Source organism: Vicia villosa, linkage group LG1, assembly GCF_029867415.1.
Source record: "Vicia villosa cultivar HV-30 ecotype Madison, WI linkage group LG1, Vvil1.0, whole genome shotgun sequence".
NCBI classification, from domain to species: Eukaryota; Viridiplantae; Streptophyta; class Magnoliopsida; order Fabales; family Fabaceae; genus Vicia; species Vicia villosa.
The window spans coordinates 139,812,167-139,832,577 of record NC_081180.1 but is presented as its reverse complement, the minus strand read 5'-3'; the positions used below and the strand labels follow the sequence as shown (position 1 = coordinate 139,832,577).

The window sequence follows — 20,411 nt, the reverse complement described above, 5'->3', positions numbered from 1 at the left end:
ACACCTGATTGATTGCTAAATAAATGACACTATGACTATCACAATGCAACTAAATTCTATCTTACTCAACACTCGATTCTCTCACCAATCATGTAAGCCATAAAGCTTCTTTCACAACTTTCGTTGTCATCATGTACTCTGCTTCAACTGTTGACATGACCACTATGGATTGAACCAATGACTTTCAACATATAGGTCCTCATGCTAAAATAAAGACATATTCTATTGTAGACCTTCTATCATCCATATCATCATAGTCTAAATCAACATATTATACAATTGAAGGATCACCATGTTCACTGTTATACATGACTGATCCGTTGTCACTCACGGATCAAAAACGAGTATTTTGTAAAACGTAGTACAACGACAATGGCTCGAGTCATATCGCAAAGATTCTTGTATTATTATTAACCAATTAAAAACGATTAAGAGGAGGTTTATGATTTTGATTGAGAAAAAGTGATTAAATAAGTGCCTATCTAAATAAGCTGAAACGACAATTCTACTAGTTCGGGTACCAACTTATCACTAGTTTATAAAACATCAATCCCCTAACATAAATACAAAAGTCATACCCACATCTTATGCTGCCAATCTAAAGCACGTATCCATTATCTTAGAGAAAACTTTAAACCTTACAAATACTTCTTTAATACAAACTAGTTTGTCATATCCAATGTCACAGAACCCCTCAAATTGCTTCATGTGCCAAGATGGAAGAGTCTTAAGAACTAGTAAGAATTACATATGCAACCAAGTCATCATACAAACAAATATCTTCCTGGTAGCTTGGTTGAATAATGCTCTTTGTCAAGTACATGAATATAATCTTGTACTTCAATTGTAACTTCAAGTCATGGGTTAAGAATTGCATATGCAGCCAAGTCATCATACAAATAAATATCTTTCTGGTAGTTTGGTTGAATGATGCTCTTTGTCAAGTACGTGGATATAATTTTGTACTTCAATTGTAACTCAAGTCATGGGTTAATTTTAGTATCAAATCTTGGTTCTTCTTGTGCTTCAAGCACTACATGCATATTATTCACTGTGGCAAATCAAGCATATTGATCAATGATATTTTATAAAATAAAGTTTTTTCATTTTCTTTTGCACTAAAAAAAAATAAAGAAATGATTTAGATATAATTTTTAGCTCATCAAATATGTGAATTTCTTACTCAAATTTTGATGGTTTAAATCTCTTGAATACACTTTTTCATTATTTTGTCTGTTTTAATCAATAATTAATAAAACAATAAAAAATATTGAAAAATATCAAAGGCAAGATTTTGGACAAGCAATTCAACCATTAATTCATTTACTTTCAATCTTCAATGTCAAATATATATGTTGACTATATTTAACCCATGTTTTAAAAATTGGATCGAATTGGTCGGTTGGACCGTGAATTGGATAAAAATCTAGTTGGGTATTTGGGTCAACCTTTTAAAACTTCTAATGGGTCAAAACTAGAGTAGAACAAAAAAAAAACAAATTAAACCGTCCAAAACTATTTGAACTATGGAATCGGAATTGGTTTTGTAAAACTGGCCGGTTCAAAAAAATCATCAAATTGACCTTTTTTTTTAAAGAATTTTAATATGTAAATTTTAAAACTTAACCACCTATAAAATATAATTTTGCAATATTTTAAAAATTTTCCAAAATATTATTTGTAAATAAACCATTGTTCTTTATTTCTCATCATTGACACTTATTAAAGAAGAAAAAACAGTACACTATTTATTCATTTTTCTTTTTCTTTCCATCATTGGCATGTCACTGTCTATCTAGTTCAAAAGAAAAAGTTCCCTGATACTCAAATTAACAAACACACTCGCAGAAGATTGTCTTTTGTCGTAATGAATACAAAAATACAAAAGAGAATGTTTTCTAAAAACAATTCCAATAAAATGGCAATGCAGTCCCTTATATAAAAACAAACAAACATTGTCATGTGAGGGTATATTGTGGAAACCACTTCGTATCATCATGTTTCACGTTTAGAGACCACTCATTAAGAAGCTACCTTGTCTTTACTTTTACTTTTAAAAATATTTGTCTATTGTATCATGCCAAGTATAAATAGGGGAAGAAGCACTTAACATAAATAATTAAGAAAGGTGTGATAGTTAATTTTCTACTAATCATTTGTTAATTAGATACAAATCATCACCATGTCCATTGCATTGTCCTCTGTTGCACCAAATGGTACCTCCCAACAACAACAGAAATCTCAGCTCCCTAACCCCTTTGAACTTGACGACTATCATATTCTCAACAAAGTTTATCTCACTCATGTCAACGATGATGAGAAATATGATAAGGATGTCCTTTTCAACCTTGTCTCCAGCATCCTCTCTGGTTCTTCTCCTCCAATTACTGGAACTAATCATGTACGTAACTATTATATATGCACTTTGTTTTGTTACTTCATATTATATATACACTTTTTTGTGCAACTAAGCTAACAATTTTGTTTTTGTTTTCAGACTCAGATTTCTTTCAAACCAGACTTCCCTGCCTTGAAGAGGATTTCTTGTCAGGTTGTTTATCATTTATGTTAATTAACATTGTGCAATTTAAATTCTTGTGTTTATTTCTTTTTTATTCTTTTAAATCGGATTGGTGATGGTGGCATGTATCAGATGATAACGACACGTGGCAAAGCAGAATGTGCACACCAAACAACAATGTGGATTCTTCAGCATCTCAGAGGCTTCTCATGGGATGCAAAAGCATTGATAACTCTAGCTGCATTCTCTTTGGAGTATGGTGAATTCATGCTCCTTTATAGGATTCAACCATCAGACACATTAGGAAACACATTGAGGCAACTTAACCAAGTTCAATTCAGAAAGGTTCCTTCTGATATCGCTGAGATTGTCGCGTTTTTACTGCAAGTGTTTCAACACATTATCCAGTGGGCAACATGGTCTGCTATGGGTTACGATTTAGAGGAAGTCCATTCTTTGTCTGATGCAATGCAAGAAATTCCTCTTGTTGTGTATTGGATTGTTGCTACCATTGTTGCTTGTTCCGGCAACCTCGTCGGTGTATCGTAAGTAATCAACTTAATCATTATCTTTGTAGTAGTCATCTATCGCGAATTCACGATATAAGGTGTCTACTATGCAACAGGATAGTATGCATAAATGATTGCTTTTTTGCTTTCAGGGAGCATTTGTTATCAGATTATATAAAAAGGCTTTCTGGTGTGGTTATGAGACTGAAGCATCATCTGGAGAAATCCAAATTGCAAATTGGTACAAAAATAAATACATGCATTATTTGGTTACTTCAATACTTTGAATGAAATAGCTAAACAGCTAAAGACAACCTCTGACTTAACAAACCAATTATCGGTTAATTAATTCTTAATAATATTGATTATGCCAATCATAATTGATTAACTACATAACTAGTCTAACAATATTATCTCCTATTACTTTTACAGAGAGGATAGACGATTATAATAAGCGTTTGAAAGATTCTGAAAATATTAAGGGTGTTGTTGGTTTCTTGAGGCTTCTGATACAAGGCAACAGTTCTGATCAAATACCACTAATATATAGAGGCAACAGTCAAGTTAAAACGGTCAGTGCTAAAAGCATTTTAATTAATTTCTACAACACATAAATACGTACATACATTACTGGATGATTAAATTTATTTTTTCTTCTTAAAATTTTACCAAACAGGGTCTTGAAGTCTTCAAGCAAAACTATGTGTTGCTTTTCATTTCGGGCCTTGACAGCATTGGAGATGAGACTTTGCTGTTAAATTCAATCTATAACAGATTGCAGGATAATCCACAAGAAGTGATTAAAGGTTTCAAGAAAGAGGATTTCAAGATTTTGTGGATTCCCATTGTTGATACGTGGGATGAAGTTGCCAAGAATCAGTTCAGAATTTTGAAGGAAAGCATGAAATGGTATGTGTTAGATTAGATCACCTGATTTTTACATGAATTTTGGTTCTTGTCTCCAATAATTTTGTATCTTTATATTCATAATATTATTTTTACAGGTATGTGTTGGAATATTTCTCTGAGCTACCGGGACTTGGGATTATAAAGAACAGATTGAATTATGTGGATAATAAGCCAATTGTGTCAGTGATCAGTCCTCAAGGTGAAATAATGAATGAGAATGCAATGGAAATCATTTTTCAATGGGGATTTGATGCTTTTCCTTTTAGGAAAATTGATGGTGATGATCTCTTTAAGAAATGGGCTTGGTTTTGGAATTTAATGAAGAAAGTAGATATCAACATAGAGGACGTGAAAAGGGATAGTTACATATTCATCTATGGCGGAAACGACCCTAAGTGGATACAAGACTTCACAAGAGCAATAGGAAGCATTCAAAAAAATCAAAGCATCAAGAATGTGGACGTTAACATAGATTACTACCAATTAGGAAAACACAACCCAGCAAAGATTCCTTACTTTTGGATCGGCATAGACGGAAGAAAACAGAACAAAATATGTCATGACAAAGTAGACTGCGAAATACAAGAGGCTGTAAAAAGCTTACTATGTCTCAAGCAAGACCCGCTAGGATGGGTTCTTCTTAGTAAAGGTTATCACGTTACGCTTTTAGGTCATGGTGAACCTATGTATCAAACTGTGGCTGATTTTGAGAAGTGGAAAGACAACGTGGTTGAGAAAGAAAGCTTTGACATAGCTTTCAAAGAGTATTATAATACTAAGCTGAAAGAGTTGTCTTCTAGTGGTTCTTGTACTGTTAATTCTTCAGATGTTCTTGCTACTATAACTTGTCCTAATCCTACTTGCGGACGTGTGATGGAGGTGACTTCTGTTAATTACAAGTGTTGCCACCGTGATGATCAAAACAGTTGCTGCATTTGATTTGTGTGAAGGAAGAATTAAGGATCTATCCATGATCAGTTTGATTTGCTTCATAAGCATTAAGTTTGAAGTTTAAATTCATGTTTGTGTGTTTTGTTCCAGACGAATTTATGTTGTGTTAGCCAGTTGTTCCCCTTGTTGAATGGGTTGAAACTGAATAATGGCTTTAATACGTCTGTATGTTACTGAATTTTTTGTAATTGAATCAAATTTGTCGTGCTTACACCTGTGTTTTGATACTTTTACTTTTTATCAACAAATCTTAGCGGATTATATTTGTTTTTGGTTTGAACTCTTGAGCTACTGGTTAATACATGTTTGGTTTGAACTCATCAATGGATGAATTCTTATCATTTACAACAAAAATGTTGTGAAAGTAGAAATATAGATATGTAGAAACAGAAAATAATTAAACCAAGAGTATTGGAAACAAGACGAGTGATCAACTCAAACTGAGAGACAACAGGGAAAATTTGTTTCAATGAAAGCATGCTGATTATTGCTATTAGAAAACATACATCAATATTCAAGAGTATGGTTTTATAATTTATACTAATTTTGGTAAGCCCGCAATCTTTAGCTCAATAAATCAAACTTAACAACTTCTACATGTCAAGACAGACCTGAAATGAAGATTTAACACCATGTTGATTGTCGGAGAAGAAACTTGATTTGTCGATCTAGGAAAGCCCTTGCGAGAGGAATGTTGTGTTTCCTACCTTATTAATTTGTCCATCCACTGTGATTTCTCCTACTTATTGTGTTCAATTACCCGACCTATAATTTAAAATTAATCACATAAGAGACATGCTTAATACAAAGATTATAATTATAATAATTTTATACATAAATCGAATAAACTTATGAACTTGTATGTAAACAACTTAAGAATTTATGGTAGTGCTCACTTCAAAGTCATTTGGAATATCTAGGTCTATTGCTAAAAGATCAGATGGTAGTGCATAAGGTTAGATTATTATCCAAGTGCAGATTTGATGGATTGTTAAAATATAAAAAGAGAAGGGTCTGTATTGAATGTATACATTAGCTTTTGAAAAGAGAACCTAACATGCTCTAATCTCTCACACAACGTCATATACTGTAAAAAAATTGCTATAAGCCAATAAACATGATTGTCCACCACAAGAAGTCCTTTACAACCGTTGTGCCGTGCATCAGCCTATATCGTCCTTTGGTCTAGTTTCACCCCAACTCTAGAGTAATTTGACCTAAAGAAAGAAAGCTCTACATATTGCTGCATTGTGTAATAGTTGCAGGTCCAAAACAAAATTTAATAAACGCCTACCTTAGTTTTTTATCCTTAGGTGCCATAATTCCTAGCCCTGGCCCCTAGCCATACTATCTTCTTATTTTTTTAAAAACAAATAGATACTCAATACATATACAAGACATTGGCACTAAAGATTAGAAGGAAAGTCCATAAGATTAATACAGTTATGGAACCATTCTTTCAGTATAGCCCTCTATCTAAAGAACTTTATGACAGCCAATAATAATGGTTCTTTGCTTTTCCTTGTATGAAGGAAACAGGGCTCTTGAGTAAGGGTGTCCATTGGCAACATGCACAAAAGAAAGATGCCAAAGAGAGTAAGAAACTTTTATAAGAGAATTTTAACCAAATTTGGCTCAAATTAATTGAGATTCAATGTGTATTTTGAATACCAAGAACAGTTAAGTGTACGAATACATCAATATCTTAGAGAATAAATTTTACACAAATTTAATGTTATCACTTGAATTTTTTATATATACCCACGTAATATTTTTTTAGGTCGGTACATTTTGTAAGTAAAAACTTGAGTCAGTATTTAAAACATTGACGTATACTTCTTTCCTTACCATTTTGAACTATTGTGACATTTATTTTAAGGTGTTTATTGAACGGAATGGTAAAAAAGCTGTTGTATTTTATTCCTCAGCTCTAGGCTGGTATATATAATGGTAATACAATAATGATATTAATTCTTTCCTTAATGGAGAATAAAGGGAAATAATACAAATAGGGAAATAATACAAATAGAAATAATATATTCCAACACCCCCCTCAAGTTGGTGCATAGATATCTATCATGCCCAACTTGTCAATCAAATGCTCAAAGGTTGGTCTTGCCAAACTTTTGGTAAGGATATCCGCAGTTTGCTGATTTGAAGTCACAAAAGGGAGACATATGATTCCAGCATCTAACTTCTCTTTTATGAAGTGTCGATCAATCTCAATATGTTTGGTTCTGTCATGTTGAACTGGGTCATGAGCTATGCTAATGGCAGCTTTACTGTCAGAGTATAATTTTAATGGAAGCTCAATTTTCATCTTAAGTTCTTCTAGGACTCTAAGGATCCATAACCCTTCACAAATACCTTGAGACATAGCTCTAAACTCAGCTTCTGCACTACTTCTTGCTACAACTCCTTGTTTCTTGCTCCTCCATGTCACAAGATTACCCTAAACATAAGTACAATATCCAGAGGTTGATCTTCTATCTGTGACTGAGCCTGCCTAATCAGCATCCGTGAAGATAGACACATTTCTTTCACTAGTTTTCTTAAAATGTAAGCCTTTACCAGGCTTTCCCTTCAAATATCTCAGTATCCTGTAGACTGCCTCAAGATGTTCCTCGTAAGGAGAATGCATAAATTGACTTACTACACTAACTGAGAAAGCAATATCAGGTCGGGTGTGTGACAAATAAATCAGTTTTCCAACCAATCTCTGATATCTTCCAGTGTCAACAGGAACACTACCTTCTCCCCAAAGTTTAGCATTAGGATCCATAGGGGTATCTGCAGGACGACATCCACTCATTCCTGTTTCTTTCAATAAGTCTAGAATGTATTTCTGCTGTGAAACCACAATACCATTCTTTGACTGAGCAACCTCCATACCAAGAAAATATCGCATGGATCCTAAGTCCTTGATTTCAAAGTCTACTGCTAATTTCTCTTTTACTCTTGCCATTTCAACTGTATCGTCTCCAGTAAGGACAATATCATCAACATATACAATCAGGGCAGCCAATTTCCCATCATGGGAGAACTTTGTGAATAAGGTGTGATCAGCCTGTCCTTGAATGTACCCTTGTTTCTTCATGGACTGAGTGAATTTTTCAAACCAGGCTCTAGGAGACTGTTTTAATCCATACAAAGACTTATTTAATTTGCATACATTTGATCCAAATTTGTCTTCAAAGCCAGGAGGAATGTCCATGTATACTTCTTCTTCTAGATCGCCATTAAGAAAGGCATTCTTAACATCTAACTGATGTAGGGGCCAATCCAGGTTAGCAGCAAGAGATAAAAGAATTCTTACAGTGTTCAGTTTTGCAACAGGAGCAAATGTCTCTGAGTAGTCTATACCATAGGTCTGAGTAAATCCTTTAGCCACCAAGCGAGCCTTGTACCTTTCAATTGACCCATCTGAATTATACTTCACAGTAAACACCCATTTGCATCCAACTGTCTTCTTGTCATTCGGGAGTGTCATAGCACTCCAAGTTTTGTTCTTTTCTAGAGCTTTCATCTCCTCAAGTACAACTTCCCTCCACTTTGGAATTTCTAGAGCAACCTGTACATTTTTTGGAATTTCTACACTAGACAATTTTGAGGTGAAGGCAGACAGAGATGAAGACAAATTTGAATATGATATAAAATTGGACATGGGGTGTTTAGTACACAATCTAACAGGTTTTCTAATGGCAACAGGATCATCTATATCAGGATACAAAATACGACTTTCAGAAACAGAGATGGACTTACCTTTCCTATTCTTAGGAGGTTGATCATTCCCCGGTTCAGATTCTTGACAGTGTGGAGATGTGGACTCATCCATTCCTTTGTGGTTCTTTTTTACAAAAACCTTCCCTTTCCAAATCCCGTTTCCTAATTCAAATCTGTTTTCCTGAAGTGACTCATTATTCTGTGGCATTTCAATTAGATCATCACTATCATCGTTTTCAGGAATTTTATTGTTTTCTACATGAGAAAATGTAGGCTCAGATTCGCAAGGATCGTTACTCATAACAGAAGTAGGATTAAATAAAGAATCATGGCCATTTTCTACTGGTGCAGAAGTATAAGTCTCAGAACTTTGTGATACAGTCAAAGATAAATTATTTAAAAAACTCATGTTCTCAATTTGAAACAAGTCTTCCTTTATATCCCCCCTTGATGAGTGTCATAAAAAAAGGTTTATTTTCAAAGAATGTAACATCCATAGTGACAAACATTTTTTTGGTTTTTGGATCAAAACATTTATATCCTTTTTGGGTTGGGGAGTATCCAACAAAAACACACTTTATAGCACGTGGTTCAAGTTTTCCAACATTCTTATGTTAATGAACAAAAGATGTGCAACCAAAGATTTTTAATGTCGGATCAGTTAAAACACGAGAACTAGGAAAACATTCTTTGAAAGTATTAATCGGAGTTTGAAAATTAAGAATTTTGGAGGGCATTCTATTAATTAAATATGCAGCTGTTAAAACGGCTTCGCCCCACAAATATTTTGGTACTTTATTTGTGAAAAGTAAAGCTCTAGCAACCTCCAATAAATGTCTATTTTTCCTTTCGGCAACTCCATTTTGTTGAGAAGTATTAGGACATGAACTTTGATGTACAATCCCATTTTTCAGAAAAAAATCATCCAGGATAGTGTTAAAATTTTCTTTGCCATTATCACTTCTAAAGACTTGGATATTTGTTTGAAATTGGTTCTGCACCATTGTAAAAAAATTCTTTACAGCTTGACAAACATCTGATTTCCCCTTTAACAAGTACACCCAACATACTCTTGTATGGTCATCTATAAATGTGATAAACCATTTTTTGAGAGAGAGTGTACTTGTACGGTTAGGGCCCCAAACATCACTGTGAATAATAGAAAAATGTTTTGATGGTTTATAAGGCTGTATTGAAAATTGGGAACGATGATGTTTTGCAAACTCACATGCTTCACATTTAAATGAAGAAAAGTTCTTATTATGAAATAACTTAGGAAACAAGTGTTTTAAGTAACGAAAACTAGGATGACCTAATCTTAAATGCCATGTCATAATGTTGTCATCTTTATTATTCAAAACAGAAAAAGACTCAAAACAGGAACTTATTGTTTTTGAAGGTAGTTGTGATGCAGATCCAATGTCAAGGTAGTAGAGTCCTCCACTCTCCTTAGCACTGCCAATCATCTTCCCCGAGTTCAAATCCTGAAAGACACAGTGAGATCGGAAAAAATTAGTTTGACAATTTATATCTTGGGCTAATTTACTGACGGACATTAAATTACATGATAAATTTGGAACATGAAGGACATTTTTCAGAGTTAACATTGGAGACAAGACAACTGACCCTTTACCTGCAATGGCTGAAAAAGAGCCATCTGCAATTTTTATTTTTTGGTTACCTGCACATGGACTATATGAAGAGAAAAAAATAGATTCACCTGTCATGTGACCAGAGGCACCTGAATCTACTATCCAAGTATGACTGGGACTGACACTAATAAATGCAGAATTACCTTTTGGTTCTATAGAGCAAGAAGGAGTTGGAGACTCGAGGAGTTTGTACAGTCTGCCTAGTTGTTCTGTAGTGAGTGGAAGCTGAGGTGAAGAAATTTGCTGCCCTTGATCAGAATTACTAGCCTGAAATGCACGACCACCTTTCTTCTTCCAGTTAGGAGGTTTCCCTTTGAGCTTCCAACAGGTTTCACGCGTATGCCATTCACGCTTACAGTGGTCACACCAAGGAACTTTGTCTATCCTTTTTCCCTCGTCAAGGTTCCTAGTAGCCAAAGCTGAGCCTTCAGATTCAGAGCTTCGTGGTGTCTTGCCCATCATAATACCTTGTCGTGCCTCCTCCCTTCTTATTTCGGCAAAAGTTTCACGAAGAGTTGGCAATGGTATTTTTCCTAAAACTCTACCTCTTACCTCATCAAGGTCTTTATTGAGCCCAGCGAGAAACATGAAGACACGATCATTTTCTTGTCTTTTGAGAAACAAAACACTATCTTCTGTACACCTCCAATTGTCATCATAACATAGATCCAACTCTTGCCAAAGGGTCAACAACTCATTGTAATAAGCAGTAACATTCATGTCCCCTTGTTTCGCATGCCATAACTTTGATTTTAAACCAAAAATTTGGGAAGAGTTTTGAATATCAGAGTATGTTTCCTTAACAGCTTCCCATACATCCTTTGCAGAAGGCAAAAACATATAAGGCTTACCTATTCCAGTTTCCATAGAGCTTACCAACCACGCAATAATCAGGGAGTTTTCAGATTTCCATTGTTTGTAAAGAGGGTCTCCTACTGTCGGTTCAGCTATTGCTCCAGTTAAAAAACCCAACTTCCCTTTGCTATCCAATACCAAGCGAACTGTCTGGGCCCATTCATTATAGTTATTCCCATTCATCTTAGGAATATTGACCTTGAGGGAGTATGAGGAACCCTCTTGGTCATTGCCGCCTATATTAAAATAACAGCCATTGTTTGTGACACCCGATGTTTCGTCGCCGTTTCCGCCACCATTGCCATTTCCGCGGCCACCACCGTTACCGCGGCCGCTGCCATCACTGCGGCCGCCGCCACCGCCACCATTGGATCCAGTGTAGGCAAAACCTAAAGCGGGCCAATTCGTGTCGTGATTCGCCATAGGGGATTAAACGGGTATGTCAATCGGAAGCTGTTATGGAAGCTTTACAGTAAACCCTAACCCAGAGCTCTTGATACCATATTGAACGGAATGGTAAAAAAGCTGTTGTATTTTATTCCTCAGCTCTAGGCTGATATATATAATGGTAATACAATAATGATATTAATTCTTTCCTTAATGGAGAATAAAGGGAAATAATACAAATAGGGAAATAATACAAATAGAAATAATATATTCCAACAGTGTTTCATTCAATACACTCCAACATAACACAATTAAAGGTATATCGAGGTTTCTGACATGAAAGCATCTTCATTGATAAGTTGCATTGAGGAATATATCATTGTTCTTTCCTTGAGAATATAATAACATTTTTTTTCAGCTATTTGATTTTCCTTTTTCCTATTAGAATTTATAACAGTGGAATGACACTATCTTTTACAATAAATTTGGCGAAATCCCAAACAAAAAGACAGTGATATCCGAAGCATTTTACATGCCTTGTGAAGCTTATAAGGGGTATTTTGTGAAAATCATATCAGAGTGGCACATTTCGCGCCTAAAGAAAGCCCCAACAGAAGTTACTTAGTATATTTTTTTTTTTCATTCAAGTAAACACAAGTTTTATATACTAAAGTAATTATCCCAAATGTATACTTTAATGACTCTGAAGGCTATAAATATGTAGAAGAACCAATCCACAACACAATGCACTCTTTGCTTATTCAAAACAAGTTAAAGTTGAATTTATCACCATGTCACTGTCCAATGGAACTAAACTTCCAAACCCATTTGATCTGAATGACTCTCACATCTTGGATAAAGTTTATCTGACCCACCTCCATAATGATGACAAGTGTGATAAAGAAGTCCTTTTCCACATTGTGTCCAATGTTATACTAAGGGTAAATTAACCTTTCATCTTTCTATACATAAATTTATTTATAAAATCTATTTATCAATGTACTTATATCTGGTTTGTCGAATGAATCACAGACAAGGCTAGCAGAAAGCAGAGCTGGTGTAACAGGTTTCCAACCAGAATTCCGCACACTGAAGCTGATTTCTTGTCAGGTTATTTGAAGAGATAATGAAAATTATTCCGTACTTTGTTTTAATATTTGTTGTGAAAAACGATACCAATAACAAAGTATAATAGGGAATTATAGGGGAGAAGAAGAACACAATAATTGGTTATAACCGTTATTCTTTTACTTTCTCTTAAAACAAGATTACAAGTTTACAAGAATAACAAATAACCTCTCTCACCCTAAATTAGGATTTGCAGCTTAGCAATGATGAGAGACTAGTATGCTATTTATAATAAGACCTAACATACTAACTAATGGGCTTTTTCAGCAAGGCCCATTACACAAGCCAACTTAATAAACAAGCTAACTTAACAAATTAGGGTTTAAACACTAAAACCTAATTTAACATGCTAACAACTCTAGCATCTTCGACATCTGCATGCTAGACCCATCTTCGACTACAGCATGCACACTTCGACACCAGCATGTGAACAATCCTTCGACTTCATGCTTAACTCTGTCGAACTGTCGAACCAAGAAGCTACCCTTCGACAATACTAGAGTTCGATCCAATATCTCACAAATCTCCACCTTGGACCTAACTCTACAACGTCAAGGAACAAACTAGCTTTCTTCATGCAGCTTTATCAACTGCATACAGTGGAAAAACTTGCAACTCGGCAATGTCTTGGTGATCATATCAGCAGCATTGTCTTCAGTCGAAACCTTCAGCACTTGGACTTCTCCACGCTCGATTACTCCTCTGACGAAATGCAGCCTCACATCAATGTGCTTAGTTCGCTCATGATAGGCTGAATTCTTCGACAGGTGTATTGCACTTTGACTATCACATTTAACAGTGATACCTCGACCTTGAAGTTTCAGCTCCTTCGCAAAACCTTCAAGCCACAATGCTTCTTTCACAGCTTCAGTTAGGGCAATATACTCCGCTTCAGTGGTTGATAGAGCAACAACCTTCTGAAGTGTTGCTTTCCAACTAATTGCAGTGCCAAACATAGTGAAAACATTTCCAGAAATAGATTTTCTAGAATCCATACAACCTGCATAATCAGAGTCGACATATCCTTCTATTACTGCTTTACTATCTTCACCCAAGGCTCCACCATAAATTAGGACTCTATTTAGAGACCCATTTATGTACCTTAAAATCCACTTCAATGCTTGCCAGTGAGCCTTTCCAGGATTCGCCATGTACCTGCTTACAAGACTGACTGCGTAAGCTATGTCGGGTCTAGTACAGACCATAGCATACATCAAAGAGCCGACTATATTAGCATATGGGATGCTATTCATATAGACTCTTTCGACATCAATACTGGGACACTGATCAATACTCAGCTTGAATTGAGGGTTTGTTGGAGTCACAACTGGCTTCGAATTCGACATACCATACTTTTCAAGAATCTTCCGTAGATATGCCTCTTGAGATAAGCATATCTTCGACTTCTTTCTATTTCTCCGAATGTCAATTCCAAGAATCCTGGAAGCAGCTCCCAGATCCTTCATATCGAACTCCTTATTGAGTTCAGCCTTCACCCTCATCACATCTTCAACACTGTTGCTTGCTATGAGAATATCATCCACATAAAGCAACAAAATAACAAATGAATTACCAGGTCGAAATCTGAAGTAAACGCAGTGGTCGAACTGACTTCTAATGAAACTTATGCGTGCCATGAACTTGTCGAATCTCTTATTCCACTGTCGAGGAGATTGTTTCAGCCCATACAAAGATCTCTTTAACTTGCACACATAATCTTCCTTCCCCTTTTCGACATACCCTTCAGGTTGCCTCATCAGGATCGTTTCATCTAGATCACCATACAAGAACGCAGTCTTCACATCCATCTGTTCCAGTTCAAGATCGAACTGTGCCACCATGGCAAGCAACATTCGAATGGACCTATGCTTCACAACAGGAGAAAACACATCATTGAAGTCGACACCTTCTTTCTGAGTGAAACCCCTTGCAACTAACCTTGCCTTGTATCTTTTCGACGTCACTCCTTCAATTCCTTCCTTAACTTTGAAAATCCATTTACAGCTGACTAACCTTGCCCCATCAGGTTTCTTGATCAGTTCCCAGGTATGATTATTATGAAGAGATTTCATCTCATCATCCATGGCCTTCAGCCATTCAGTCTTATTTCGACTCCTCATAACTTCCTTATAGTCTCTAGGTTCTTCGTCTAGAACCTCACTTGCAGAGATTAAGGCATAAGCTATAAGATCTGCATATCCAAGTCTCTGAGGTGGCTTGATGACTCTTCTCGACCTATCTCTCGACAATAGGTAGTCATCGTCAGTTTCCTCAACTTCAGCATCTTTTGCTTCTTCTTCGACTTCATCTGGGATATGCAATTCAGCATCAACATGCTCCACCTCAACAGGAATCTCTACCTGTTCCAGCTCTTCGTCAGATGTTTCTGTACTTCGACCAACATCATTAGTTTTCTTAAAAGCCATTTCAGCTTCATTGAAAACTACATCTCGACTGGTGATACACCTCCTGTGACCTGGCTCTAGGCACCATAGCCTATAAGCTTTGACTCCTTCAGGGTATCCCATGAACATGCATTTCAGAGCTCTAGGTTCGACCTTGTCTTGCCTAATGTGAGCATAGGCTACGCAGCCAAATACTCTCAGTTTGTCAAGATCTGGTGGATGTCCCGACCAAACTTCTTCAGGTGTCTTCATATCTAACGCTGTCGAAGGACATCTGTTTATCAGATATGTTGCTGTCGAAACAGCCTCAGCCCAGAACACCTTCTTTAACCCCGCACTAGTCAACATGCATCTGACTCTCTCCAAAATAGTTCGATTAAATCTTTCAGCCAAACCATTTTGTTGTGGAGTACCTGCAGTAGTTCTGTGCCTTGCAATACCAAAGGCAGCACAAAAACTGTCGAATGCCTCATTGCAAAATTCAAGGCCATTGTCGGTTCTCAACCTCTTGACCTTCCTGCCAGTCTGATTTTCAACCAGAGTCTTCCAACTTTTGAAATTCTCAAAAGTTTCATCCTTAGTCTTCTGGATGAATACCCATAATTTTCTGGAATAATCATCTACTATGGATAGAAAATACCTTGCTCCTGAATGTGATGCACACCTTGCAGGCCCCCAAAGATCAGCATGGATGTAATCAAGGGATCCATGTGTTCTTTGTTTGCCTTTGTTGAACTTCACTCTGCAAGATTTTCCAAGTACACAGGGTTCACAAAACTTCAGCTTTTCGACTTTGTCTCCACCAAGCAGATTTTGTTTCCCTAATTCGACCAGACCCCTTTCACTGACATGGCCCAATCTCATGTGCCAGATTTCTGTCTTCGAAAAAGGTTTCGTGGATACAACATTTGTCGAACCACTTACAACTTCAGCCTCAAGGGTATACAAGCCTTGTTTCTTCACGCCTCTCAAGACTTCCTTCGAACCCTTCATGACTCTTAGGATACTTTTCTCTCCTTGGAAAACATATCCTTTCTTGTCGAATTCACCAAGAGAAAGCAGATTTCTCTTCAAATCAGGAACATACCTGACTTCAGTCAACAACCTTATTGACTCATCATGGAGCTTGAATCTCACAGATCCAACACCTGCAATCTTGCAAGCCTTGTTGTTTCCCAGCAATACTGATCCACCATCTTGATCACATAATTCCTCGAACAAGTCTTTGTTTGGAGTCATGTGCCAAGTGCAACCTGAATCCATAATCCACTCCTTCTTAGAGTCACTGCTTGAAACCACAAGAACATCAGATGATTCGAAATCATCTTGAACAATGGCAGCGTTGCCATTATCCTTACCTCCATGATATTTCAAGCGTTCAGGGCACACCTTTCTTGTGTGACCCTCCTTCTTACAATGGTAGCATCGAATGCCAGATGCTTCGCCACTGTAAGACTTCGACTGGCTTTTGCCTTTCTTCTTGTCGAACTTACCATCCTTTCGTAAGAGTTTTCCTTTAACGGCCAAACCTTCGCCAACAGTCGAAGGTTTATGCTCCTTTCATTCATTCAAGTCCTTAGAGTACAAGGCTGATTGAACTTCTTCAAACGTCAGGGACTCCCTTCCATACAAGAGAGTTTCTTTGAAGTGAGCATGTGATCTAGGCAAAGAACACAATAGTAACAGCGCTTGATCTTCATCATCGATCTTCACATCAATATTTTCAAGATCAAGAATCAGCTTGTTGAACATATCCAACTGCTCAGCCAATACTTTGTCTTCAATCATCTTGAATGAATACAAAGCTTGCTTCAGGTAGAGTCGATTTACCAGCGATTTGGTCATATACAAACTTTCAAGTTTCACCCATAACCCTGATGCCGTCGTCTCCTTTGATACCTGTCGGAGAACCTTATCACCAAGGCTCAACAAAATTGCGCTGTGTGCTTTCTCGATCATAGTTGTCTTCTCCGCTGCCGTTAATGCAGCATTCATGGCTGCCTCTCCCTTCAACGCTTCCAAACAACCCTGCTGAACCAGTAGGGCTTTCATCTTCAAGCGCCACAGACCGAAATCATTCACTCCGGTGAATTTTTCAATCTCATACTTTGTTGACGGCATCTTCTCCACGCTCACCGCACCAATTTGTTGTGAAAAACGATACCAATAACAAAGTATAATAGGGAATTATAGGGGAGAAGAAGAACACAATAATTGGTTATAACCGTTATTCTTTTACTTTCTCTTAAAACAAGATTACAAGTTTACAAGAATAACAAATAACCTCTCTCACCCTAAATTAGGATTTGCAGCTTAGCAATGATGAGAGACTAGTATGCTATTTATAATAAGACCTAACATACTAACTAATGGGCTTTTTCAGCAAGGCCCATTACACAAGCCAACTTAATAAACAAGCTAACTTAACAAATTAGGGTTTAAACACTAAAACCTAATTTAACATGCTAACAACTCTAGCATCTTCGACATCTGCATGCTAGACCCATCTTCGACTACAGCATGCACACTTCGACACCAGCATGTGAACAATCCTTCGACTTCATGCTTAACTCTGTCGAACTGTCGAACCAAGAGGCTACCCTTCGACAATACTAGAGTTCGATCCAATATCTCACAATATTAATATTAAATTAGTATAATTAATTAACCTCTTTGATAATCGTCATTTGTAATATATATATATATAACAGATGATGACAACGCCTCGTGGCGAGCGTTATATACACCAAACAACAATGTGGATTCTTCAACACCTGAAAACCTATTCATGGGATGCAAAAGCACTTGTTGCTCTATAGCTGCTTTCACTTTGGAATATGGAAACCTATTGTACCTCACTGATAGTTCAACTTCAGATCAACTTGTTAACCCTTTGAAACAGCTTAATCAAATTCAAAACAGAAAGGTGTCGGTTCCTGTTACAGATTTGGTGGCTTTGATAATGGAAATGCTTCTGCATCTTCATGAGTGGGCCACTTGGTCGGGTATTGGTTATGATACTCTTGAAGTTCCTTCTTTGTCTGATGCATTGGAAGATATCCCCGTTGCTGTTTATTGGATAATTGCTTCCATGGTTGCTGCTACTGGCAACATCGTTGGTGTATCGTAAGTTATTTTTAGGTTTCACTATGATCTCTTAAGTTTTTTTTAATCTAATTTGATCCCTTTCTGTTGGTTTTTCATTCGAGTTCATCGTACATGAATGGAGAAATTAATTTTTTTTTATAGTATGATCTTTAGCATACATTTGTATTAATTGCATACCTTTTTGTGTTTTTGGTTCAGGGACTATACATTATCAGATTTTAAAGACAGGCCTTTTTTGGTTGATTCTAAATTGAAGGAACATTTGAAACTGAGCAAAGGACAAATAGGTGACTAACTTAGTTAGTTCTTAATTTTGTGGAAGTTAGGAACCAGAGTTATTTTAAATTCTTTGGATAAATATAGTTAAGTGACATCTCCATATTTGTTGCAGATTCTGTTGAAGAATACTTGAAGCGCAAGAAAGCAATATCCAATCCTAAAGATATTGTAGATTTCTTGAAGCTTTTGATCCAACGCAATGGAGATAATCTTATAATATATGATGGCAACACCAAAACTAAAACGGTTAGTGCTAAAGCCTCAACTATTTTCGATTGCTAAATGATATATTGGACTTAATTACTTGTGTTCTTTTGTTTTTATGTATCAAACAGGATATTGAAGTGTTTAGAGAGAAATATGTGTTACTGTTCATTTCGAGCCTCAACAAAGTTGAAGATGAGATTCGACTTTTGAATTCTATCTATGACAGATTGCATGACAATCCAGAAGAAATAATAAAAGGTTACAAAAAAGATGATTTCAAGATTTTGTGGATCCCCATCAGCGATGATAACCAGAATATTAAATTCGATCTTCTGAAGAACAAGATCAAGTTTTATGCAGTAGAGTACTTCTCTGAATTACCTGGCATTGGACTCATACGAGAGAAGTTGAATTATTGGGATAAGCCTATTGTTCCAGTGTTGTTGTGAATGATGATGCAATGGACTTGATTTTTCAATGGGGGATAGATGCATTCCCTTTTAGGAAAAAGGATGGTTATGATCTTACTCAAAAATGGAAGTGGTTCTGGGATGCTACAAAGAGAGTCAATCTTGGAATACAGGTAAATCATAATTTGTTTATGTTGTTGTGACAATTCAACTTTGTTATCTAACTAAGTTGACTTTTTACTATCTAATAATAGAGATTAAAGTGAAACTATGTGTTTTGTTTTCCATGTGAGTTATTAGGTGAAAGGGGACAGGTACATCTTCATCTATGGAGGTGGTGACAAAAAATGGATCCAAGACTTGACATTAGCATTGGAGAAAACTAAAAGGCATGAAACTATCTTGAGGGAAGATGCTATAATAGAACACTATCATTTGGGAAAAGATAACCCCAAGATTGTTCCTCGTTTTTGGATTGAAATAGAAAGCAAGAGACTTAAAAAGCACCAAGATGCTCTCGACTGTGAGATTCAAGATATTGTGAAGAGCTTGCTATGTCTGAAACAAGATCCACGAGGTTGGGCTATACTCACTAAAGGGTACAATGTTAAGGTTTTGGGTCATGGTGAACCTATGTATCAAACATTGGCTGATTTTGATATATGAAAAGAGAAAGTGCTTCAAAAAGAAGGGTTTGATATTGGTTTCAAAGAATATTATGAGACAAAGGCAAAAGTGATTAAAAGTGGAGTAAAAGTAAATAAAGGGGAAATGGATCACCTCCTGCTTTTTAGGAAACAGATCCCCTCATGTTGTTTCTCTGCTGCTCTCTCTCCTGTGCAGTTTCTAACCATTGATTTAATAATTAAAGGTTTGATCTTTTCTATTATTCAATAATTTTTTTACCTTTCCTTCACTAGATTAATTGAATGGCTGAAATCAAAGCAGAATGGGTAGGAGGTGTTAAATAATTGGAGAGGATCCAGATCCTGCTTTTTATGTCCAGCTTCTTCTCCTATGCTTATCCAATGGCTAAGAGTTTATAAAAAACAATTAACTAAAAAAATAAAGTTTTTGAAAAGTGAAGCTAACATGTGGATGAATGGTTGTGATGAGTGCAGCAGGGAGAGCCGGAGAGAATTAACAGGAGAGGGGAAAGTGATTAAGAGTGAAGAGAATTTATTCGGGGATATACAAAATGCAACATTATGAGTATACATGGATGATATTTTTGTTAAATTTAGGATATCTCATTAGAACCCATAATTGTCTCAACTATCTGGCAAAACTTTAATTATGCTCTCTACTTCCGTATATGTATATCCGGAAGTACATTTTTTTCAAAAAATTTATTTCTTTCCGTAGGT

General features: G+C 36.2%; 1 protein-coding gene and 1 pseudogene across 1 annotated transcript; both read left to right on the top strand.

Moving 5' to 3' along the window:
• Nucleotides 1-2,111: 2,111 nt before the first annotated feature.
• Nucleotides 2,112-5,141, top strand: LOC131618105 (protein SIEVE ELEMENT OCCLUSION B-like). Its single transcript, XM_058889369.1, has 7 exons — nucleotides 2,112-2,401; nucleotides 2,498-2,551; nucleotides 2,654-3,066; nucleotides 3,183-3,271; nucleotides 3,463-3,602; nucleotides 3,707-3,939; nucleotides 4,035-5,141. The coding sequence occupies exons 1-7, from the start codon at nucleotides 2,183-2,185 to the stop codon at nucleotides 4,876-4,878; spliced, it is 1,992 nt and encodes a 663-aa protein (XP_058745352.1). The 5' UTR covers nucleotides 2,112-2,182; the 3' UTR covers nucleotides 4,879-5,141.
• Nucleotides 5,142-12,279: 7,138 nt separating this feature from the next.
• On the top strand, nucleotides 12,280-19,941 carry LOC131655686 (protein SIEVE ELEMENT OCCLUSION B-like; annotated as a pseudogene).
• The last annotated feature ends 470 nt before the right edge of the window (nucleotides 19,942-20,411 follow it).